A 23,874-nucleotide genomic window follows, 5' to 3' on the forward strand; every position below is an offset into this window, starting at 1 on the left:
GCTGCGCTGTGTCCGACAGGACGTGAACGCAGCAGCGGCCAGGGGCGGGTACGGGCAGCGCTAACCGACAGTATGGCGGACGATGGAGACAGTTCGAGCGGACAAGTTGACACAAGCGGCGGGCAGGGGGCAGCGGAAGAGTCGGACGGGCTCGGCCTCGGCGGGATGTTGCTGAATATCAGTATTTTGGTTGTGGTGGTGGCGGTGTGTCTGGTGGTGTACCGGCGGTGGGGCAGGCGGCTCGGCTCCGACGCGGCCCAGGGCGACGAGGCCTCGCGGCTTCCCAAGATGAGGAGACGGGACTTCACTCTGGAGCAGCTGCGGGAGTACGACGGGCTGCTGAACCCCCGCATCCTCATGGCTGTCAACATGAAAATCTTCGACGTGACCAGCGGCAAGAAGTTTTACGGGAAAGGTGAGCGGGGCGCGGGTAGCGGAGGAATTGGCCGCTGTGTCAGCTGTGACATGTCCCAGTTTGTGGTGAGTTGTCCGGGACAGAAATTTGGGCGCAAACCGCTCCGGTTAGCTTAGCAGGCTAACGTTAGCTGTTTGGCTTTGTCTGTGTTTTTGAATGGGATGCTAGCTGTTAGCTAACTATCCTGGCTGTTTTGGATGTCGCGCTTGCTACGATGAAGTTTGAACATGTCCCAGTTTTATATGTGAGTTTATTAAACCCGTGCAACAATAAGCTTGTTCAGTTAAAGATACACTGTGAGGTTTTAAGCTGCTAGGCTGCTAACGTTAGCCTGCTAGCTTGTTGACGTGCACACTGCACTGTCTCGCTGTCTGGTCTGGACACGCCACATGTTTACAGTGTTGGCACTCTCCCTGCAACAATATGAGGACATTTGCATGAATATTGTAACTTCTAATATAGAAGCTAGTTGTTTATACTTGCAAACGATGTGTTTTTAGCATCCAGAGCTACTGGGCTGTGCTAACCTAAACGTTTGTTTGCAGCTCAGGAGAGAGAATAGCATTATTCTACTTTGTAAATATAGAGAGAGACCAAATATTGCATACTTTTACTTTAAGAAAGTATGCATATGCGTGTTTCTTCTCTCTCTATTTGGAAGGTAAGGCTTGCCTGCTACTCCACATTTTCTCTGACCTGGCTGACTCACCCATCAACTCTGTGATCAACTATAATTATTCAGACACATTCCCTGCAGCCTCATGTGTCACATCTGCTATTCCACACCACCAGCACCAAGCCAAGTAGGCCTCAATCTGTCCAGCACACAAAACTGTGACACATAGATCTAGAACCATATCATGTTTAAGCTGTATAGTTGATACACGCATGGGTTCTGGGGCAGTTTGTTTATTAATTCATAAGTCTGTTGACAGAAAAGTCATTTATATTAAATCAGTAATGAACAAAGTGTCTGTTTGGTGTCAGGTTTGTCACAAAATAAGCACCTGAAGGCTGCATTTATCCTTATCTGACTCTTAATTAACCAGTAATGAAACTAGATAGAGGAAGGTCCTGCTGCAGCTGACACCAGTTTTTCAGACCTTATTCAGACTCGGCTCAGTTATTTGCTCTTTTAGTCTGATTCATGATTCTAATAATGGATAACTCATAAATGGGTTTACGTGTTAGCTTTGCTGGAGGCTTGCTGCAAAGTGAGATTATCTGTAAAATGCTTGTAAATTTAGTTGTGCAAGAGAAGACGCATCTAATCTTTGAGGCGATAAGGCATCACGGACTCCTAAACAGCGCTCTGAAGATTCGACATTCGACAATTTTTTTTTTAAAGCATCTGTTACACAATTAAAAGCAGAAAACTTTAAGGCCTGCAGAGTTTTCACATGCTGGTCAGATGATGTTCCTGTTGGTGGATGATCAAAGATTCAAAATGTCATGGTCAATGGTGCTTGGAGCAATTTTTGAAAAGTTTAATATGATAGAAAACTGAATAAAAATCAGAATAGACACCGAGATATTTACTGTAACACTTTAACTACTTTACTATAACAGACTAAATCAATTTCAGCTGTAATTTAGCACTAACGCAGGTTTTAAGACCATCAGATGGAAATCAGACACCCTCAATTCTGTATTAAAACGTCTTCTTTCTCCCACAACAGCATCTTGTTGCAGAGATCTGCTTAGTCACAGTCAACAATTGCTTTTTATAAAAGGAGCCAGAAGTCAGTTGCATGACTGAAAATGAAAGCCAAGGGTTAACTTGTTGCTTGGCTGGAACTGTTTTTGTACAGCTTCACCACCTTTGTGTGAAACTGCCGAACTCCAAATCAGGACAGGAAACTGACTCGTGTCCACTGGTCCCTGACAGGTTTATCCCAAAACTCACAACAGCAAAGAGTCCAAGTTAGAATGATTGGTAGCCTGATGATAAAGTCAGGAAATCTACTAAACTTGTTAATAATTTTGTTTCGCAGATGGTCCTTATGGCATTTTCGCGGGCCGGGATGCTTCGAGAGGCCTGGCCACCTTCTGCCTGGAGAGGGACGCCCTTAGGGACGAGTATGATGACTTGTCAGACCTCACCGCTGTACAGATGGAGAGCGTCAGGGAGTGGGAAATGCAGTTCATGGGTAGGCTTGTTTTCTGATGCCCATATAGAAATGTTTCCACCAGAGAAAATGTTCCTGAGGTATTGATTTGGCTCAGATTTCAAAGAAGCATCTCCTTTGACTTCTGTCTGCATCTATACGAATACAGTCAGCTCACACTGAAAATCCAAAACACAAGACAAGGCGTAGTTTTTCTTTGGTTTTATGTGTTACAAATGCAAGAGCATTAACAATTTGTGTACACTGTGACTGTTATTAGGAGTTATTAGGAGTTTAGTATTATTGCCTCTTTTTGTAAATAAATCAGAAAAGCAGCAGCACGTTCTAGCTTCACTAAAAATACTCAAAACAGCTCTACCCAACTTTTCCTGCCACTGGAGGGTCTGCTAAAACAAACAAGCAGTTAAAGATACAGTTCTGAGCTCATGAAATAAATAATAATAAAAGTAATAAGGGATGAAAATAATAAAATTTACTGTGATTTACAACTAAGAAAAACTGAAATATTACATTTCAAACCATGAAACCAGTGGATAGTTTGTATAACTAAATGTTGGAGAGATTCTGGGATCTGCAATAAACCCAAACTAAAAATATGTCCTGTCGCAACATGTGCTGAAAAACAGTAAAAACAGGAAACAATAAAACTGGAAGGAAACCGAGGCCCACGCTCGAGGGAATCTTTACATATTGTACTGTACGGTCCCCATCCGAACATTATTCTGTACTCAAGCTGTAAATATAACATAGTTTAGGTGCTAAATTGTAAGTGTTTTTTATGTTGTATATTGTAAATGTTGTTAAATCCAGTGGTCTGTAATGTCAGGCCTCTGCTTACTTAAATGACACGTCTCTGGTATTTGCAGTAAACACAGTCGATGCACAAAACACTTTAAAAGCCGGGCAGCTTTGGAAGTTGGCGGCTCCGAATGGTGACTGATTAAATCATGTAAGACGATGTCAGCAAATTACTCACAGCATGTTGTTTACCACGCTGGCTGCTCTGACAATCTGAGGGTTTGTTTCTGATGCTGAGGGCAAATCCATTAATTTCAGTTGGTGATGAAAGGGTGTAGAGCTTTGTTGATTAATAGATTAGTCCACGGACAGAATAAATAATCTGCTGCTATTTTAAAGAGTTATTGTCAAAATCTGCTGCTTTCAGCTTTAAAGTATGAATTTAAATGATCAATAAAAGCACATTACTGAAATCTAAAAATCCAGGCTGGGAACACAGTCATTTTTAAAAACACAGTGTAATGTTGTTTATAAAGTATTTACATTTTCAGTGACCACTATTTTCCATGAGCTCGACACAAGAGGCGCACTGAGGCTTTAGAGAGAGTTCAGGCACATGTGTAACGTAAACAGCAGGACAGAGAGGACTCGATTGATTTTTGAAGATTTGTTCACACACACAAAATGTCACAATCTGATCTGGTAGTGGATTGTGTACAGTCCTGGACCAGTTAGTGATTAAATTAAAACAAATTAAATTAAAACAAACAGTTTGGAAAAAGGTGCTTCAGTGTTTGGCCCAGCCAAAGGTCAAAAGGTCAACATGAAGATCTGTTCTTAAGGCGCTGTATGTCGTTAGTGAGGGTGTATTCACGAAGTACAAGGTTCAGTTAATAACTTCTGTTTGTGTTTCTCATTTTTTGGGGATCCTGGAAATGTCTTCCAGAAAAATACGATTACGTCGGGAGGTTGCTGAAGCCCGGAGACGAGCCCTCGGAGTACACGGATGAGGAGGACATCAAAGACCACCTGAAACATGACTAAGCGGTTCCATCACATCGACCAAAGCCAGGAGCCCCAAATAGCTGCGACAGACCGCCCCACCCCCCAGACCTCCTCCACTCCACTCCACGTCCTTCTCCTGCGCCCACTCCCCAAACTCTCCACCTCCTGAATCTGTCTAGTGCCATGGCTGTTCTGAACGGGCCGCACTCAAGTCTCAATGCCCAGACCTCCGTCCCTCCCCGTTCGTCCTGCGGAGAGTACCACCACCAGAAAGTGATTGGAAACCTTTGACGAGGGGCTTTTTTTAAATAACAGCATCTGGGGGAGGAGGGCAGGGGTCGTGCCATTAGATGTATTTGAACCAAAATCTCCAACTATTTTTGTCATTTCTCCAGGGGTGGATGTGGTCATCGTGGTCGCCGCTGAGCGCTGGGTGGAGGTTGGTCGGAGGTAGTCAGAGAAACACGCTGGTCAAAGACGATCAGTGGATTGTGATGGGGAAACAGATTTCAGTCTCTTTTTATCTTTGGTTTAGTCACATCGCAACTGAAACAGCTTCGGCTTCGGACAGCTAATCAATCATTTCTGTCTTCTGTTTTTTTTTCTTTTTCAAATCATTTCACCCCCCCTTGTTGAGAGGGCAGTGCTGTGGCTTTACCAAAGGCATTTGGCGGATGTCACACTTTCCTGTTGTGTTTGTAGTGAATGCACTACTAGTTCTACTTTGTTTGTCACCATGTGATTGTATTTGTTGAGTAGCATTGAGGGTGGGAGGAAAAGGTTGGGAGGGTCAAAGGTCCTTGCCGTATGAAACCTGTTTTGAATCACATCAGACGGACTGAATCACTGATTGGGAAAACAAAGGGAAAGTGATAAGGCAGTCCTAATCAATCGAATCAATTGTTTACATGCCTCACAAGCCAGCTGCAAGTCTGTAGATTCCCCTGAAAATGGTCCAAGTATTAATTGTGCCTTATTTAGTTTGTCGTCAGTCAGAGGAGGTGAGTGAAGGGATGGAGGTGTTGGTTTTTCCTCGACTCATTTCCCCAGACTTTAAAGAAGGCATACGTTCTGTCAGTCGTCCATGCACAGACTGTAATACTCCCCACTTTGTAAATAGACCGTATGACTTACTCAGTGTTACTGCCATATTTATGTAGTTGATGAACTCCATATACGTATAATGCTATGTCGTATTGGCCAAAACCCCCATGGTTTGTGTTTCCTCCTTTTTGTTTTCTTTCAGTTCTGAACTTCTTTTTAAATGTGGGTGAATTCCCCAAAATAAAAAAGGAGCGATGCAAAGTGCTGCAGGGCGGGACCGGGAGCTGTTCTTGCAAAATTTTTTCGGAGACGTTGCTTATCCTGTAAATATATCTATCATTTTATTAAAGCATGTGCAACAACAAAGTGAGCTATGCCGAATTCCCACCATGTCGTGTATTTAAATGTTGGGTGTGTGTGTGTGCGTGTCTGTGTGACAGAGGCAGGAAGGGATTTGTTCATGCATAATAAATCGATTTGGTTAATAATTGAAGATGTCTGTAATTTATTTGTTCTCAGAGACGCCACGATCGGGGCACTACTGGGAAAAGGTTTAATAGTAAGTGTCTTCAGGACGTCTGTAAATCAGAGGGTTAGTGAGGTGGGAAGTGTGTTCTGAGGGCTTCACGGAAAACAAGATGTACAAAAACGTCCATGTTTGTGTCTGAAAGGATACCCCCTCATCATATGGGAGAAATAAGTGAAAGAAAATTATTAATAGATTCCTATTAATCGGAAAATTTATATATTGCTAAATAATATACTGTTATATACAAAGAAATCATGTGCATAGATCATATGATATAATAATATTTAATTAACATGATGATTATTATAATATAAAGTTGCATCAACTAAGCAATTATCATTTGGAATAATAATTAGTTACCTGATGATGTAATTGTACTACAGTTGCTAATTTGAGAGCAATTTATTCATTGTTGACTGAAGTATTAAGTTAATTGGGCGAATAAGTTACTATGGAAAAAAATAAATAAGGAGCTACAAGTTTGAGAAACTGAAGAATATTTAATTAGAAACAAACTGTAGTAAAAGTCACTCATAATATATAAATATTAAAACATTAAATACACAAATGAATACATGTGCATGAGAATAAGAAAGTAAATTAGACCAGATTGTTGGTACATTTATTACCTGTTACATTGTTTGTTAATAAAAGTGCATTTTTATTTTTAATTTTTAATGATGTATTTATTTAGTTGTTTCCTGTGGAGAGAAATATTACTGTTAATGTAAAGTTATGCTGAGGAATATTTAAGTTTTTATCAACCTCTGAAGCAGTTAGAGAGCTGAACCACAGTCGTGTTCATCTTGTGCAGATCTGAAGTTAGAACCACAGTCGTGTTCATCCTGTGCAGATCTGAAGTTAGAACCACAGTCGTGTTCATCTTGTGCAGATCTGAAGTTAGAACCACAGTCGTGTTCATCTTGTGCAGATTTGAAGTTAGAACCACAGTCGTGTTCATCTTGTGCAGATTTGAAGTTAGAACCACAGTCGTGTTCATCCTGTGCAGATCTGAAGTTAGAACCACAGTCGTGTTCATCTTGTGCAGATCTGAAGTTAGAACCACAGTCGTGTTCATCTTGTGCAGATCTGAAGTTAGAACCACAGTCGTGTTCATCTTGTGCAGATTTGAAGTTAGAACCACAGTCGTGTTCATCCTGTGCAGATCTGAAGTTAGAACCACAGTCGTGTTCATCCTGTGCAGATCTGAAGTTAGAACCACAGTCGTGTTCATCTTGTGCAGATCTGAAGTTAGAACCACAGTCGTGTTCATCTTGTGCAGATCTGAAGTTAGAACCACAGTCGTGTTCATCTTGTGCAGATTTTAATTCTCAACCATCAGAAACTAAAAATAAACCTGACACCAGCCGCGGCTCGACAGCGCCACGGTTGCTGCTCCGGTTGATCCCGGAACTGCACCGACTCGCTGCAGGCTCGGCCATCACCGCTGCACAAAAGCAAAAGCTCCTTCTCAGGACTGTGTGGAGATCCGGAGCCGGGGTGTTTCTCAGCCACTGATGACCCATCGACCATTTCAGGAGCTCCACCGACATCTTTGCTCTTTTTGGCTGAAACCAACCCTCCCTGATTCTGCACCTGAACACATCATCCGTCTTCTTCCCGGATCGGATCGGCTCGCATCGTCTTGGCTCTTCTCCAGGCGACAGCATCGGGTGAGTGATGATGCAAAACAGGTTTGTGCACAATCAACAAAGTTGCACGAATACCTCAGTAACAGGGACCGTGCTGTGGTTCGTATCCTCATCAGCTGCAGAGCGATGGCTGAGCATATGTCCCAGAGTGAGCTGGATTACCCCTTCAAACTTCTGGAGTATTTCAACGGCTTCAGGGTCTCAAAGGTAACAATTAAGATTTTATATTTTGTTTATTTAATATGCAGATTTTATTTTCACAATCCCCAGTCACCACATGTACAGAGATTAGAAGCTGCAGCTAATTCATTAAACTATTAATGGTTCAGCAGATTTATAGGCTGTATGTTATGTATTTATTTTAAAAAGTATGGATTTGTTTTACTTGGAGCTTCTTTAAAATTCTCTTTAAAACAGTTTTCCAGTGATGTTTTATCATGTTATATTAAATTAGTCACATTATGTTCTGGTGTATTTTATTTTTATCCCTTGATCTGTCTGATCTCTGTTTTAGTCTCTGCAAAGCACCAGAAAATGTTTATTATATTATTATATTATCCAGTCCTCACAGATGCTAGCAGCTCTGTGAGGCTGTACTTGGCTAAAGCTTAGTGCTTAATGCTGATTAGCACATTTATAACATGTTAAGATGCACATTACAAACAATCCTGAGGGGATCGAGAATATCTGGTGTCATTTCATGCCAACAACAGTCGTTGAGGTTCAAACTACAAATACCAGCCTCGGTATTGTCAGTCAGATACATCTGATATGACTGAACCGTGTGTGTGTCCCTCCAGGTGATATTTTCCGCCTGTGAGCTGGGAGTGTTTGACCTCCTGCTGAAGTCCCAGGAGCCCCTGACTGCCCAGCATGTGGCCCGGGAGCTGAGCACCAGCGTGGACGGGATGGAGAGGCTGCTGGATGCTCTGGTGGGCATCGAGATCTTGGAGGTGGAGACCTCAGATGGAAAAGGTGAGGAGGAGGAGGAGGAGGAGGAGGAGGTCCTGACAGAATGAGCCGACACATCAGTTTATCAGCTATCACAAAACTCACACCATTGTTTAGCAGTATTCAGGTTTATGCATGCACGGGGGACATGTAAACACAACACACAAATGTTATTTCGTATTCATTCTGCTGCTGTAGATTTCATTGAAGGTGATTTATTTTGATCAAACAGTCCTGTACAGCAGCACCGATGTGGCGAACCTTTACCTGGCCAAAGGCAGCGCCAAGTCTCTCCATGAAATGATCATCTACCAATCCCAAACCATCTACCCACTGTGGAACAACATGGTGGACGCCATCAGGTGAGTGGAGTCAGCAGTGAGAAGATGGCAAATGTAGTCTAAACATGCAAAAGGTCAAAGTTCAAACAATCACTTTATGCCACACAGGGAAGGAAAGAATCAAAATGAAAAGACGTTCGGGCTGCCGTCAGAGGACATTTTCCAAGTTATTTACAGGTTTGTCTGGATTTTGTTGTATCAAGTGCTTTTTTTTGTACAATATTATTAATCTGCATAAGTTGAACACTTGTTTTTATTGATGTTTATGTTTCTGCACCTCCCAGATCAGAGGAAGAGATGCTGAAATTCATGGGTCTTATGAACTCCTCGTGGGTTCTTGATGGCCACGACATTGTGACGGCGTTCAACCTCTCCTGCTTTGAGACGATAGTAGATCTCGGGGGTAAGAGGCCGTGCAGCTGCTCACAGTGACACTCAGTGGGATCACAGCTGAATTTTACTGAGATCACATTTAATCCGTACAGTATTTAATGTGCACTCAGTCCGGCAAGTTGATGCAAAATTGAATCATGGTGAAAATGGAGGCTGTGGATCAGTTGGTCAGGCAGTCGCGCATGAACCTCAGGGTTGGTGTCTCCACTCCTGGAAAGTATTATTTATTATATTATAGTATAATTTATTAACTTGTATTCAAAACCATCCAAGAACAACAGCTACATTAACCTGTCAGTGATGCTGATGACGCGTCGTGTTCCATGTTGCACGTTCTTCTCCCAGGTTGCACTGGTGCTCTCGCCCGTGAGATGGCGAAGGCGTATCCGTCCTCCTCCGTGTCAGTGTTCGACCTCCCGCAGGTCGTAGAAACAGCTCGGAAACATTTCTCTCAGGAGAACGATGCCTTTGTGTTCCAAACTGGTGAGCTGCCGTCCGCCTCATTCACCGCAACAGATTTAAAGTCATTGATTAGATTGAAAATAACAAATAATCAATAACAGAATAAGAAATAAATAATAAAAAAAACTCTATATTTTATACATTTAGGACCATTGAGCAGCCTCTTTTGGTGTTTTTGATCATTTCACACAGTCTTCATCAGTAGATGCATTTTGTCCCCTTCATCCCAGGTGTTTCTAAACACTTGAGTTCATAAACTCATCTGCAGATGATTTGAAAGCTCCAGGAAAAATCATTCTCTCCTACACAACTGTTAATGCTAACGTGAGCTACGTCTGGTTTATTAGGTGTAGCTTGAAAAACAGAACATACTCGCTGTCATACTGTCTTCAGGTGATTTCTTCAGTGGTGACATTCCTGACGCAGACCTTTACGTTCTGGCCAGAATCATTCATGACTGGCCTGAGGACAAGTGCCTGACGCTGCTGAAGAAGATCTACGACACCTGTAGACCAGGTAAGTTCAGGAGGGTGTGTACACACACAGTACATCCTTATTGTTCTAATTGTTTCCTTAACTACTCTGTGGAGATAAACACCAAAACCTTTTTCATGGATGCTCACAGCTCAGTTCGGTGTCTCTGTTCGTCCTCCTCACAGGCGGCGGCATCCTGCTGGTGGAAGCCATGCTGTTTGAGAACAGGCGGGGCCCCGTCATGGCTCAGATATTCTCCCTCAACATGCTGGTGCAGGCGGAGGGCCGGGAGCGCCCGCCATCCGAGTACACCCACATGCTCAACAAGTCCGGCTTTCAGAACATTCAGGTCTGCAGGACCGGCAAGTCCTACGACGCCATCCTGGCCATCAAATGAGCTCGGGCTGATGTGGGGACAGTCGAGGGAGGCAAAGTGAAGAGAGTCAAACTTGAACATTTCAAGGCCTCGAGAAGATTGAGAGGTTTGCACAAAACTACAGGTTAAAAAAAGCTGTTTTTCAGTGTCAGTGCACATGGATCGACATTTAATGTTGTGGTCAACCCCCGTGACATTTTCACATGTTGTGTTTACCGTTTAACTTGTTTTCAAGGATCCTACTCTGCTGAAGAACATCATGTAGTAACATTATTAACATGTTTATGCATCTTTCCAAAGAAACAGAGTAGAGTTCGGCATCAGATTCATTCCGTGTCGACTGTGTTTCTGTTTCCAAAAGGTAGAACGAGTCTTATCTGTTAACCCGCAGAGAGGCAATATTCAGCGCCCTCGGTGCAGTAATTTGATGTTTTGTCGAGCTGACATCGACTTGTGGTGCAGATACAGGCGCTGTTCTCGTGCCTGTGATTTTTAAAAAATAATTATCTTTAAGAATTAGATGTAGTTTTACACTGTTTCTCTCTTAGGTATTGACAAGTGACATGCTCTTAGACACGTTTCAGTATGACAGAGGTAAAAATGTAACTTCCAAAACCAGTTATTGAAAGATTATGGACAAACTACTGCCTTGAAAATGTAAGTACCTGTTGTGAGCAGGTGGATATTAATAACTTTTTTTATCTGTTCTTGACGATGCAGCAGCCAGACGAGCACATTCAGTTTATGTATATTGATTTATTATGTTACACAGGTAGAAGTCAAAAGACATGAAGCTTCAAAAATACTGAATTTAAAGCTGTGTGTTGTGATGCTGTTACGTTTGACTGCGTTTCTCTTCTCTGATCACTGTGACGAACTCAGACTGCACAAATGTCAAATCCAGTTTAGATCCAGCAGGACTCAGCCCTTCACTATAACCTCTGTTTATCATTCCATTGCTGGTGTTGAGAGGTTTTCATCTATTGAGACCGTTCTCTCTCTCTCAGTCTTCATAATTCCTGTTTGGTGTTTTTTTATTCTTGTGACTAATTAAGATGTTAATTTACTTGAAACTGTTTACATCACCTCAGCAACAAATAGCTGCTAAAACATTCACATTAATGCGTGTTAATGGAACATTGACAGTTTATCTCTTTTTTTTTCTTATTTGTGATTTGCATGTGTGTTATTGATGAGGTGTGAATGCAACATATCAAGGTGTGCAACAGAAACGTATGAAAAATGCCCTTTGCAGCATGCATCCTGCAGATTAAACCACAGAGACACATGCTGTTTATTGTGTGAGAGGTTCATTTTTAACATTTTGTTCCTATTAAAGCTGTTCTACGTCATTTGTTGTAATTATATATATATATATATATATATTCCAGTCTTTTCTTCCCCAACTGACCTGTTCTGCACAACACTCCTGCTTTCTCTCTCTCTCTTATCTTTCTATAGTTTTAAGTTTTCTCTTCTCTCTTTAGTTCAATATATATTTTCTATAAAGACTCTGAATCTGCTAAATAAGCTGTGAAATCATTAAAGTGGAGCAAGAATCACAGGTTATGTATCATGATGAAGCGAAAATACTCAAACAAATTGTCCTTATAATTAAATGTAGGTCTACTTATTTACTTACTACCACTGCCCACAACACTTTATCTCTAATTAATTAATAATAATAATGAATTAATAAATGAACCGAGCTTGTGATTGGTGGACTGTCCCTTTAAGACAAACCTGTCGTTGTCACATCAGCTGCGTCTTTTAGAAATTAATTATGTTTAAACTGTTTGTTGACACTTTAACTGAGAAACGTGGTTTTTATTAGAATAAAATAGAAACACGATGATTTTCTATCTTTTGCTGTGTTAGTGTTTTGGCTCTGTCGGGTTTCTGCCGCCCTCCAGCGACCCGCCCGCGGAGCTGCAGCCCGGCCTCGGTAACCCTCCCCCCGGCCGCCGCCGCCGCCGCCGCCGCTCAGTGTTTGTGTTTGTGGGATGCGGGTCAAGCGGAACTCACGGCTAAAAACTGCGCTTCACGTCCAACTCAAGCAGCGGCTCGCCTCGGCTCGGCTCGGCCTGACGTGCTCCGTATGTACGGTCCGGTTTCTTGGTCGTAGTTTGTGTGTTAGTGCGGCTCCGCGGGGGAAACGTCATTTAAAATGGCGCCAAAGATTAAGCCGAGCCAGTGGGTCGCTGGAGAAGCTGCCACTCTGCAGCACAGTTAGCAAACTGCTGTCGTTTTAAGTAACACGTACACTCGTGTGTTGGGTTCACCAGCTGATGTCAGGTAGTTTGTTTCAATCAGTATCTGACACCTTAACTTTTGACAGATACGTGTCTGTGTGACTGTTTAAATTTAACCGTAGAAGCCAATGTTGTGTTAGCAGCGTGGCTCATGCTAAACACAACAACTAGCTTAGCCTCCAGCTAACAGCTGAACGCAACGTGCAGTCGTGGAGAAACATTAACACATGTAGCGAAACTATTATTTATTTTGCAGTGGACTTACTTTAAGCTAAAGGACGTAGCGGAATATTTAAAAAATACACTTCTTATTCTAAAGGATACTCTCACTTGAGGCGCCGGGTGTGGGTGGGCCTTCGTGTTGCATAATGGTGCTGGAGATTAGCATCTAGCTAATGCTAGCCAGCAGCTACCAGCAGTCTGATTAAAACGCAGCTCCGGGTGGTGGAGGTCTGTTTTGAAGGAAATTATGATCGTTTCGTGGAAACGCAATGTTGATGTGTTTGTCTGTGTGTTACCAGAGTAACGTTAACTAAAGAGCAGCTGTTCTAGTCTGCTGTTAGCTAAAGTTAGCAGCTAGTTATTTAGCAGTTTCTTCTTTGCTGGGAGAAGGGGCGTCACTCAAACCGTGGCTAGCCTGCTGTTAGCCTAGCCCGCTAGGACAGGGTCAGCACCTTTCTCCCTGTGCACGCTGCCAGCAGCAGACCCAGGGATATTTCCACCTGTTGGGAGCTGAGGTGATGTTTTTGCACGCTGCAAGTTGAGGCCATCGCTCTTTAAGGTGTTGTTTCCTGTCTGTGATACATGTGGTAACTTGTTGTTGTCATCGCTGGGACACTAATAGTGGTGTGTGCACATCTCTGCAGCTGCAGGGTTAGTGTGCTGTCAGATCAGCAAGGAAACGTGTGTAATAGAGACTGATTCACCGCTTTGCTACCCACTAATCTGTATGTATTCACTGTAATTTTCACAATACACAACTGGAGTGAATCCAGCTGCTATTACAGACACAATAGCCTTTCTATTGAGGAGCATACTTTAAATGATCTGTTTCTTTGGTTAGTTAGTAAATTTCAGTTTTGGTTGTTAACGAGATTTAAAGCCAGGATGCAAAATTAGTTTGAGAGTGACTTGTTTAGTAGAAGTTGCCGTTTGCTCATTGTTTAGCTTTCATTCCACCTATAATAATAATGATATTATTATTATTATTATTATTATTATTATTATTATGGCGGCGGTCATTATTATTATTACTGTCATTATTATTATTATTATTAGTCATTATTTGTTATGTCTATGAAACATAAACATCACAACACTTTGTGTCAGGACCTTTATTACAAAGTGTCTAGATTCTTCTTTTATCACACATGCATCTTCTCATTATTTACTTCCCTTCTTGTTTGGCAAGTGTTCCTATGCCAGAGCTCTGCAATCAGATGGCGATGAAGAGAAGCAGGCACCACAGCAGCAGCGATGACTCCGACAATGGAAGTAAGCAAAATATTGTCTCTGCTGACTCATTCATACCAGGCCCCATTACATCCCCGAATTAGGTCAGCACAACTCTTCCACTATCCACAATTTCACAAGGGAAAGCAATAATGTAAGGGCAGCAGACCAGAAGGCTTACCACATACCACAAAATCTAATTTTGGTTAAAAGCAAGTTATTACATAAAGATAACGATTCAATATCTTTTTTTTTATTTTAGTTGTCCTCATTTGTTAATGTCTGTCAGCACAGGACCTAGTGCCTTTACTAGCAGCTATTTCAGTTAGTTTTTACACCTTCTTTTGGTATTTTCCTGTCTTGCTGTGTCAGTAAATCTGTACTTCATGTTCAGGACGAAGAGAAAGAAAAAGAAAGAAAAAAGGCAGCAAATGGACAAAGATTGAGGAAAAGGAAAGGAAGGTCTACTGTCTGAGAAACAGGAGACAGAGTAGGAACAAGAGGCACATTTGGATCTTTAAAGACATGCTGGCAGGTCAGGCAGACAGGCTTCCCTCACTGAACAGTCTGTGGCATTTGTGTCATCCTTCCTAAATTTTCTCATGGTTGTGGTTTTACCACGTTATACAAAATTCTGGGGTAAGTTGTTGATGACAGAAAGACAGATGAATGTGTAGCTCATTCCCTGCGATTGTTTGGAATTTGGAAAAAATCTGTCTCATGTGGCTTAAAAACAAACCTTAACCACTTTCCAGAATTCTCTTTTCACTTGCTCATATTCAAGTTTTAAAAAGTGGATATTGTATTTTATGTTAAGAGTTACTTCTGGCCAAAGACTAATTATCCTATTGATGAAGACTGTATGTGGACGGAATACAAGTGAAAAATTGTTTCAGATGCCTTTCTGAAATACTTGAAAATGAAAATGATTCCCTTCATTCACGTACACAAACAGATCCTGTAAAATGTCAAACACAGCAGTTCTTCAGACTTTTAAGGTTTCACGTGCAAATGAAGACGTTGTTTGGTTCATGCAGCAGTTCAGTCAGTAATTTATAGAAAGCCCAAAGTCAAGTTAGTAACTAGCAGTAAAATGAATCTGAAAACAGAAAATGCCAGTTGCACCATTTTGACTATCCAAATGAGACGCTTATATATATGAAATTTCCCCTCTGCATGGGGGGAAATCCATATGTCTTCAGAGGATGTGAGATTGTTCATTAGAGCAGCAGCAGAAACGGACAAAGGAGGAAAATGCTGGAACCTTCAACGCTCTGTGGTGTTTCTCCTCCAGGTAATTCTACCTGCTGGTCTCAGCATTCATCACAGCACAGGAGGGGAACTGGACAGAAACCGTCTGAGGTACGTCTGTGACTGTTCAAACTAATAGTTATAAAAGTTTGATTAAAAAAAAAAAAAGAAAGCATTTTTCCTAGGACATGTCGAATCGTCTGTTCTTCTTCGTGGATTCTTTGCATCTTGTCTTAAATGAACATGTGGCTCATAAATCTTAGTCTTCATGCATTTATTGTATTTAGTTAATGAGTGTTTCTGCTGTTATCCACTGTACAGTCCATGGGCTTGGTCCTTGCAGGTCTCTGAACACTCCCTTTGATCAACAACCAATCAAATTAAAGCTAAACAATAACTGGATCCTGATTGGCTGGTTCTCCATGTTTGTTTTCAACCTGTGACATCACTGAGATCGAGGATCTGAACAGGGAAACAACAAATGTCTTAAAGTGTGTATCAGTAGTTTAGTCGGCCTGTCACAAATTATTTATCTGTTTTAGTCATTAAATCACTTCTTATATGAAATGAAAACATCACATTTGAGACATTTTAGCTTAAAAATTGACATAAAGCTCCAGGTTTTGAAAATTCATTCCTCCTTATATTCAGCATAACACTGTAGTAACAGTGACTGACAGCTGCTGTGAATTAGAGTTCACAGTTGAACCACTCCTTGTTATGTGCTGACGCAGGTTTTCAGGACAGACCTGATCACAGCCATGAAGGTGCACGACTCGTACCAGTTAAACCCAGAGGACTACTATGTTCTTGCCGACCCGTGGAGGCAGGAGTGGGAGAAGGGTGTCCAGGTCCCCGTCAGCCCCCAGTCCATCCCACAGCCTGTTGCCAGGTAGGACAACGGACCACCAAGTGTGACTCCCCTCAAAGAGGCTCATAAAATTATGTCACTGCTTTGTGTAGCAGCATAAACATCAGGCAATGTAACAGCATATATAAAGCATGTTAAACACAGTGAGGCTTTTTATGTCTGCTCACAGGGTACACTGAAAATGAATAATGGGTCATTCGTAGTACATACGAGGATATTAATGTTTCCCTCTCCTGGCTGTGTGGTGCAGGGTGTTGGCAGAGAAAGGGAAGGAGGTCATGTTTGTCAGGCCAAAGAAGCTGATCCGAACGTCGGGCACAGAGGCGCTGGGCTACGTGGACATACGGACACTGGCGGAGGGAATGTGTCGCTACGACCTAAACGAGGAGGACGTGGCCTGGCTGCAGATCATCAACGAGGAGTTTACAGAGACGGGTGAGTCACAGAACTCGTATGAGGCTGACGATTTGTTTTTGTAAGTATCAATCTGATCAGAGAGACTCGAATAACCTGGTGATATATGTGAGAGTGTGCAAACAACCAAAGATAAAAAGTAGAAATGAAAGTAGCACTAAGGCTTTTGAAACACTGATGGGAAACTTCAGCAGCGTTGACCCTGGATGGACAAGTTTGCTGTGTACAATGGCACCAGGTCTGATAGCACAGCATTGCTTAAGTACTTCTGTCTGAAACGCCATCAGGGCTGAGAGCTAGTGATCCTGGTGCTGCCATTTACTCTTTTCATCCTTAAAGCTCTGTGGTGCACACATAATCACATTTGTATGATCTAATTTTGTTTTAATATGGCCTGTGAATTGTCTTCTGCTCCTCAGATGAGCCTAGTTTCTGTCTGCCTGGGTTCAAACACTTTGTTTAGTCTCATCCTCCTGCACCATGAATAAGATTCAGAGCACTGGTTCACTGAGCTTGTGCCTCTCACATGAAGCTACAGGTTAAGATTAGCATTTAGGAAACATGAGAGGAGCAGACAAACTGTGTTTTATGTATTCTAGACAGAACAAAAGGTCCCGGTGATATCTCTGCTCTAATGTGTGTGTCATAGAGCCGCCTCTTATTTTTGACACCAGCTCTTCAAGCCTCTGAGTGGTGGACAGTCTGTCTCCATTGTGTCTTGCTTGTTCCTGTTATGTCACACATCACTTACAGCTGTGTTATTTGATACAAACGTCTTGTCATAGGTCAACAAAAACATGTGTCCCTCCTTTTCCAGCCATGCCACCTCTGGACGAGATCACCATGGAGCGAGTGATGGAGGAGTTTGAGCACCGCTGCCACGAAAACATGACCCACGCCATGGAGACGGAGGAGGGTTTGGGCATCGAGTACGACGAGGATGTGGTGTGTGACGTGTGCCAGTCGCCCGACGGCGAAGACAACAACGAGATGGTGTTCTGTGACAAGTGCAACATCTGCGTTCACCAGGTCAGAGGTCAACACACAGGTTCACTTTAACTCCCTTTAACTTCTTAAATACTTTAAATAATTATAGTTAAATAGTTAAAGTGTGATGTACAGTGTTAAATCTTTATTTTTAGTTTCTTCTGTGAGAAAAATAAGTTTGCACTTTTTGTGAAGGCTGAGGTTCATTAGTTTCATACTTCCCTACTGGTTTTTATGTGAGATCACATCTTGCATACATGTACCATTAATCTTTCACACCGTGCTCTGACAGTCCACATCAGCAAGGGTGCCATGTTGCATAAGCGTGTGTTCAGATAACAGAGAGCCTATCTCTGGCCTAATAAACACACTGACAGCTGTGCAAAGTGGTTGAAACGGAGCCTGAGACAAGGTTATTTGTTCAAAACAGTGTTTAAAATCTAAATGTAAACTAATTCAGAAGAATATTGGCTTCAAGAAAGAAAGAGGCACAAACAAAAAAGTAGAAGTGAACAAAAAATCTTGTCTTGTGGGTTATTTGCAACAATATTAAAGAGAAATGTCAATTTTATTATTATTGCGCAGCCCTAAAATGAATAATAACAACAAAGAAACGGTATCAGGTCTTCTTTCCTCTGAGCTACGTACAGACTCTGATTAATTAAAAATTTAACTCCAACATACAAAATTATAATGAAATACATGTTATTTATGATCAGTAAGTGTTCATCTTGTGTAATGTATTGGCAGCAGCAGACATGTTTTTCACCTTGGGATGCTCAGTATTACAGCGTTTCCCTGGTAGCACTCAGACCAAACTGTTTCACTTTATAAAAAGGAAATGAAAATGACTCATGTTTCAGATGAGCTGTTTCTGCTGCTGTGTTGATTTCTGTTTGCGATTCTCACCAGGCGTGTTACGGCATCCAGAAAGTCCCAAAGGGCAGCTGGCTGTGCCGAATCTGCGCCCTGGGCATCCTGCCAAAGTGCCAGTTATGTCCCAAGAAGGGGGGAGCCATGAAGCCGACCCGTAGTGGAACCAAGTGGGTCCACGTCAGCTGTGCCTTGTGGATTCCAGAGGTGAAGATCAGTTGTTTCTTTGATATTATGTGTGATCGGCTGCCTCTTAAAACACAGTAAAAGTACTATAAAGCAGTAGAAAGACAGCAGTAAATTACAGTAAGATAATAAAGACTTAAAATTAAATTTTACTTCTGTTTATCAAATCCAACATTAACATAAGCAGAGGTTTCTTATAGTTTCACTGTTTAGAAATAATACATTTGATCCTCACTGGAGCATCAGTCACTGAACATTTCTGCACACCTGCAGTTGATGTAAGACTGTGATCACAACACGTGTCTCATTGTGTGTCATACGTGCTCTGCAGGTGAGCATCGGGAATCCAGAGAAGATGGAGCCAATCACCAATGTGTCCCACATCCCCAGTAACAGATGGGCCCTGATCTGCTGCCTGTGCAAAGAGAAGACTGGAGCGTGTATACAGGTGGAGTCACTGCTCACATTTCACACCCACAAGCAAAGTGTGACATCACCTGTTGGAATAATTCAGACGCTGCGGTTTGAGGCTTCACTCGGCGTGTTTGTTAGTGATGCAGAGCGTCCACAGCAGCTTGATGCTCACAGTTCAGCATGAGTGAGGAGGCACCTGATCAGTTCTGATCTTGTTTTAATCTGTCAAAAAGGCCTGATTGTATTAGCAGCTGCAGATACAAAATGATAAGTTATGGATGTTTTATTGCATGATTAATGATTATAGTACTGCCCCCTTTGTTAATCATGAGGACAAACACTTAGTTACCTGCTGCACTCTCTGTACTTCATACAGATCTTTAAAATATGTTTTTGTAGTTAATGTACAAATAAATCATTTGGAAGTGGAATCCAGTCATAATATAAATGCTGAAAAAAGTGAATTAATGTCAAAGTATAACATTTGTTTTCTGCTGCAGTGCTCAGCGAAAAACTGCCGAACTGCCTTCCACGTGACGTGCGGCCTCACCGCCAGCCTTGAAATGAACACCATCCTCACCGAGGATGACGAGGTCAAGTTCAAGTCCTACTGCCCCAAACACTCTGGGCTCGAGGGCATCGAGTCCAGGGAACAAGACTCAGGAGGTGAAGAGGAGAAAGAGAGCGCCAGGGACAAGAAGGGCAGGAGGAGAGGCAGGGTGAGAGGGGAGGAATACGCTGCCGCCTCTTCTTCGTCTCCTAAGCTCAAAGGCAGGGAGTCGGGTAATCCAGAGGGGCTCAGCAGCCGCCAGCAGGACAAGAGAGTCAGTCTCCGCAAGGTGAAGCTGCAGGAGATGGAGGACGAGTTCTACCAGTTTGTCGACGTAGAGGAGGTGGCCGGTCACCTGCAGCTGCCGCCGGAGGTGGTGGACTTCCTCTACCAGTACTGGAAACTGAAACGCAAAGCCAACTTCAACCAGCCGCTCCTCACGCCCAAGAAGGACGAGGAGGAGAGCCTGGCTCGTCGAGAGCAGGAGGTGCTGCTGCGACGCCTGCAGCTCTTCACGCACCTACGCCAGGACCTGGAGAGGGTAGGTTTCCACTTCAACTGCATCAGGGTTCACAGGAGCAGCAGAGGCAGAAAGAGAAACATCAACAGGAGGGAATAAAGAATTAATAAATTAAAGTCAATTCAGAGTGCAGTGTAATTTAATTGATACCTGAATCCACCTGTTACAACATCAACACCAGCTGAAGATGCAGCTGTTGCATTACTCATCTTGAAATGCAGCTAATCAGCTGTTTTATTCCTTAATTTACCTTAGTTAAAATAGAAATATGAATAATTAGAAATGCTTTAATAATAAAGATACCAGGTATAAAGGTCGTCTGTCTGGTCACCTGTAAAATCTAAATCCATCCCCACTTATTTACAGGAAAGTTGTTTTAAAGATCAGAATTTAATTCAAGTTAAAAAAGGTCAAGTGAGCAGATAAGTGTAATATTTAACATAAAAGCAGGTGAACCTCGTGTAGTGAATGGAGAATTGTTGAGTACGTTACTGTTGGTGAAGTCGGTGTGTGTCCTGACCACCTGCCGCCCCTCAGGTTCGTAATCTGACCTACATGGTGACGCGAAGGGAGAAGATGAAGCGCTCGCTGTGGAGAGTCCAGGAGCAGATCTTCCAACACCAGGTCCGACTGCTTGATCACGAGCTGCTTACAGGTGAGTCAACAAGATTTTAAATGTAATTATTGTATTCAAACTCTGTCAGGATCTAAAGCTGTTGCTCTAACTTAATGATGTGTTCCAGGGGATCCTTCAACCAAGGATTTGGAGAAACTCTTCTCTCTGGGCTGGTTGTCGTCTCAGGGTTCACAGTCTCGTTCCTCCTGGAGTCATTCAGGACTGAAGAACAAACAGGGGTTTTTAAAGCAGAAAAAGAGGAAGAGCAGCGACGGAAAAGGCTTCTCTGACTCACCGCACACTCACAAGAAGGACAATCTAAGCAGAACCCTGGAGAGGGAGAGTAAAAACTCTCGGATCAAAGAGCCTGGACTCGCTGAGGCTGTGAGCGACGCCACAATCCAGAACTCTGAGATTAGTCCAGAGGTTCAGTTCCCAAAGCTTCAGCAGCCAGAGGTAATTCAGGAAACGATTAGTGTTAAGCTGCACAAACCTGAGAGCAGGAGAGGCACCAGGAAGGAGGCCCCGGGGCCCGAACAGGAGTCGCTGCCCAGACAGAAACGAGAGATGGACGGTGAGCAGGAGGAGAGGAGGAGGAAGAGGAAAAGTGATGCAACGGAGAGCTTCTCCAGCCAGGTGAGGAACAGGTTCGGGTCAAAACATCTGGAAAAAACCGTGTCCATCCGGCTGGTGGACATCAGAAACTCGGACGCAGACGACTACTTCCTAGACGAAGCGATAACCAAAAGAAGCAGCGTCTCTCTAGACGCGATGAGCAGCACTAAGTTTAACAAAGCCGCCGTGGTGCCAGACGCCGTCGCTGCCACCAAAGCCAACGTTTGGTTAAGGAGAACCCAGGCACACGCCTCCCACAGGCCCAACGGACACGTGGGCGGACATCTCAAGGGCTGGGGGAAGTTCAGGATCCCGAAGAGGAACGAGAAGGAGGAGGAGAAGGCTCTGCTCAGACCACTGACTAACACGCCGGAGCCCTCGTACCCCAGGACCCGACTCCGTTCTGGGACTGAGAACGACGGCTACGCCTCGGACTCCAAACCGGGTGACGGTGACGTGGAGCCCTGCTTGAAACGCTGCCACTCCCACCAGCTGAGGGGCGACTCGTCCCTCGGCCGCCGCTACGGGTCTGACATCATCCGCCGAGGCGTCCTGGCCTCCTGATGGTGGAGCAACACTTTAAAAATAAGCTGCACTGTGTAAGTCGGAAAAGAACGACGGTCGCTCTTTGTACCTTTATTTTTCTCAATAAATCATAAAATGCCTAGATTAAAAACAGAGCTGATATTTATTTTTATTTGTAACATATGTAAAAGTTGGAAATATTTTTCTTTCTACTTTATTTTAAGCTAGTTTGTATTTTTTTTTTCCTTCTCAGCGTAGAAAGATGTCAAGTTGCCACTTCAATGCTCGCTCAGATATTTACAAGCTGAAGCATCAACTAGGGACAAGTTGGGAATGTTGCTTGGGACCATTAAGCTTCAACGTGATCCGTTTTTCACATAGTTTAAGACTCGGCCATGAGCCAGTTGCACTTAGTTTATAAAGCTCAGATAACCCTCACCTTTATTTTTTACCAATCAAGTGAAACAGAACATTTATCTCCACTTCAACTCATCCCTCGTTCAGTCTGAAGCTGTTTCAGGCTGCGAATCGATCGTTCAACATTGTGAACTGCGAATAGAAAAGGAATGGAGCACTTAAGTGTAATTGAACTGCTGATCGTATCCATCATGTGTCTTTTATTTGAAGCGTTTGCACTACGACAGGACGGCACAGGTGTGAGGTATGACTAGACTTATTTTTACACTGAAATTACTAAAAGCGTTTTTGTACCCTCGGCCGCTGCTGTACTACTGTTATGCAAAATGAATATTGTTTTGTCTTAAAGAGAAATAAAAACTCTGGAGGACGTTGGTCTGTGTCTGATCAGTGTTTGTTTTGACTTTAGGAAGAACATACATTCATTTTCTAGAGCTCTTAAAATACAATTTTTAACAAAACAGCCTTTTATTGTAGTTTCACTTTGTAACCTTTAACTTTGTTTTATATAAAACGTCATTCTTGATCATATCTCCACTAAAAGCTCCTTCATTCAGTTCATTCTTCTCCTGCAGCGCAAACTTACTACAGTTTTTGTCAAAGCTCTACTCCACGACTCCAGACGACTTGTTAATTTATACTAACACCTGACTCCAATTAGATTTTTTAGGTCATTATTCCAAGGGTTCACATACTTTTTCAACTTGCACTGTGAATTTTTAAATTACTTTACACACATTTCTTAACTCATTACATTTTATTACACATTAACGTAGCAGGTTCACATACTTTTTATTGCCACTGTATCTATCATTATTACAAAAACAGATGCCCCTGAAAAGTTCTGCACGTCTCTGATTAAATAGAAGAATAATCAGAAAATTATTATTAGTATATTTTAGGAATTTAGGTAAAATTCCTAAAATATACCGATGCATGCATTTGGTACGAGTAACTTTTAATAAGGATTATTATTATTATTATTATTTTCTTGTTTGATTGTTCAGAAAAGTCAATCAGAAAACAGACGTAACGAACCGCGTAGAAAATAACTAGTGTGCACAAGATAGAAAAAGTAAAAGTACCACTGAGACTTGATGGTTTCCAGAGTCTCGACATCGTCTGCGACATCAGTTCAAACCTGAAAAGTAAAACAAACAGTTAAAATTACTGTAAATAAAAACATGAAATGTTCAGATTTCAGAAGTTGGAACTGAGGAATACTGTATAAAACATTACTACTAATTGTCGGGTAGTTTAATTTACAACAGCATCATTTTATTATTTAGTTAAAATAGTAACAAAAGTACAGTGACGTGAAAAGAAAGTACTCAAAGTACTCACCAGTAGTAACGCTGCACCACTGATCCATCCCACTGATCTCTGGTTGAGTGGTTGCAAAGTCATGAAGACAGTTTTGAT

At 42.4% G+C, this 23,874-nt stretch overlaps 3 protein-coding genes across 12 annotated transcripts; all 3 read left to right on the top strand.

The window, feature by feature from the left end:
- Positions 1-29: 29 nt before the first annotated feature.
- pgrmc2 (progesterone receptor membrane component 2) lies at positions 30-5,824 on the top strand. Its single transcript, XM_026340247.1, has 3 exons — positions 30-415; positions 2,410-2,565; positions 4,229-5,824. Exons 1-3 carry the CDS (start codon positions 73-75, stop codon positions 4,324-4,326), a joined length of 597 nt encoding a protein of 198 aa, XP_026196032.1. The 5' UTR covers positions 30-72; the 3' UTR covers positions 4,327-5,824.
- Positions 5,825-7,410: 1,586 nt separating this feature from the next.
- On the top strand, positions 7,411-11,784 carry asmt2 (acetylserotonin O-methyltransferase 2). Its single transcript, XM_026339685.1, has 9 exons — positions 7,411-7,533; positions 7,629-7,719; positions 8,313-8,487; positions 8,696-8,825; positions 8,913-8,981; positions 9,089-9,217; positions 9,496-9,680; positions 10,053-10,175; positions 10,319-11,784. Exons 2-9 carry the CDS (start codon positions 7,639-7,641, stop codon positions 10,528-10,530), a joined length of 1,104 nt encoding a protein of 367 aa, XP_026195470.1. The 5' UTR covers positions 7,411-7,533; positions 7,629-7,638; the 3' UTR covers positions 10,531-11,784.
- A 676-nt stretch (positions 11,785-12,460) lies between these two features.
- On the top strand, positions 12,461-22,827 carry jade1 (jade family PHD finger 1). 10 transcript variants are annotated; one of them, XM_026339679.1, is made up of 12 exons: positions 12,463-13,542; positions 13,628-13,708; positions 14,173-14,255; positions 15,508-15,575; positions 16,199-16,356; positions 16,586-16,770; positions 17,567-17,778; positions 18,649-18,816; positions 19,127-19,243; positions 19,710-20,300; positions 20,817-20,934; positions 21,023-22,827. In XM_026339679.1, exons 3-12 carry the CDS (start codon positions 14,180-14,182, stop codon positions 22,072-22,074), a joined length of 2,745 nt encoding a protein of 914 aa, XP_026195464.1. In that variant the 5' UTR covers positions 12,463-13,542; positions 13,628-13,708; positions 14,173-14,179; the 3' UTR covers positions 22,075-22,827. The 10 variants fall into 10 exon arrangements, with proteins under 10 accessions (XP_026195468.1, XP_026195464.1, XP_026195461.1 ...); XM_026339681.1 differs by having other exon boundaries at positions 12,685-12,804; XM_026339683.1 differs by lacking the exon at positions 13,628-13,708 and having other exon boundaries at positions 12,461-12,605.
- Positions 22,828-23,874: the final 1,047 nt, after the last annotated feature.

The sequence above is a fragment of the Anabas testudineus genome, chromosome 22 (genome assembly GCF_900324465.2).
Source record: "Anabas testudineus chromosome 22, fAnaTes1.2, whole genome shotgun sequence".
NCBI classification, from domain to species: Eukaryota; Metazoa; Chordata; class Actinopteri; order Anabantiformes; family Anabantidae; genus Anabas; species Anabas testudineus.

Coding starts and splice junctions, on each gene's coding strand:
- pgrmc2 (XM_026340247.1), top strand. CDS start 73: ATGGCGGACGATGGAGACAGTTCGAGCGGACAAGTTGACACAAGCGGC. Junction 416..2,409: donor CAAGAAGTTTTACGGGAAAG/GTGAGCGGGGCG, acceptor TTTGTTTCGCAG/ATGGTCCTTATGGCATTTTC. Junction 2,566..4,228: donor GTGGGAAATGCAGTTCATGG/GTAGGCTTGTTT, acceptor AATGTCTTCCAG/AAAAATACGATTACGTCGGG.
- asmt2 (XM_026339685.1), top strand. CDS start 7,639: ATGGCTGAGCATATGTCCCAGAGTGAGCTGGATTACCCCTTCAAACTT. Junction 7,720..8,312: donor ACGGCTTCAGGGTCTCAAAG/GTAACAATTAAG, acceptor GTGTCCCTCCAG/GTGATATTTTCCGCCTGTGA. Junction 10,176..10,318: donor CTACGACACCTGTAGACCAG/GTAAGTTCAGGA, acceptor TCCTCCTCACAG/GCGGCGGCATCCTGCTGGTG.
- jade1 (XM_026339676.1), top strand. CDS start 14,132: ATGCATCTTCTCATTATTTACTTCCCTTCTTGTTTGGCAAGTGTTCCT. Junction 15,576..16,198: donor CTGGACAGAAACCGTCTGAG/GTACGTCTGTGA, acceptor GTGCTGACGCAG/GTTTTCAGGACAGACCTGAT. Junction 16,771..17,566: donor CGAGGAGTTTACAGAGACGG/GTGAGTCACAGA, acceptor CTCCTTTTCCAG/CCATGCCACCTCTGGACGAG.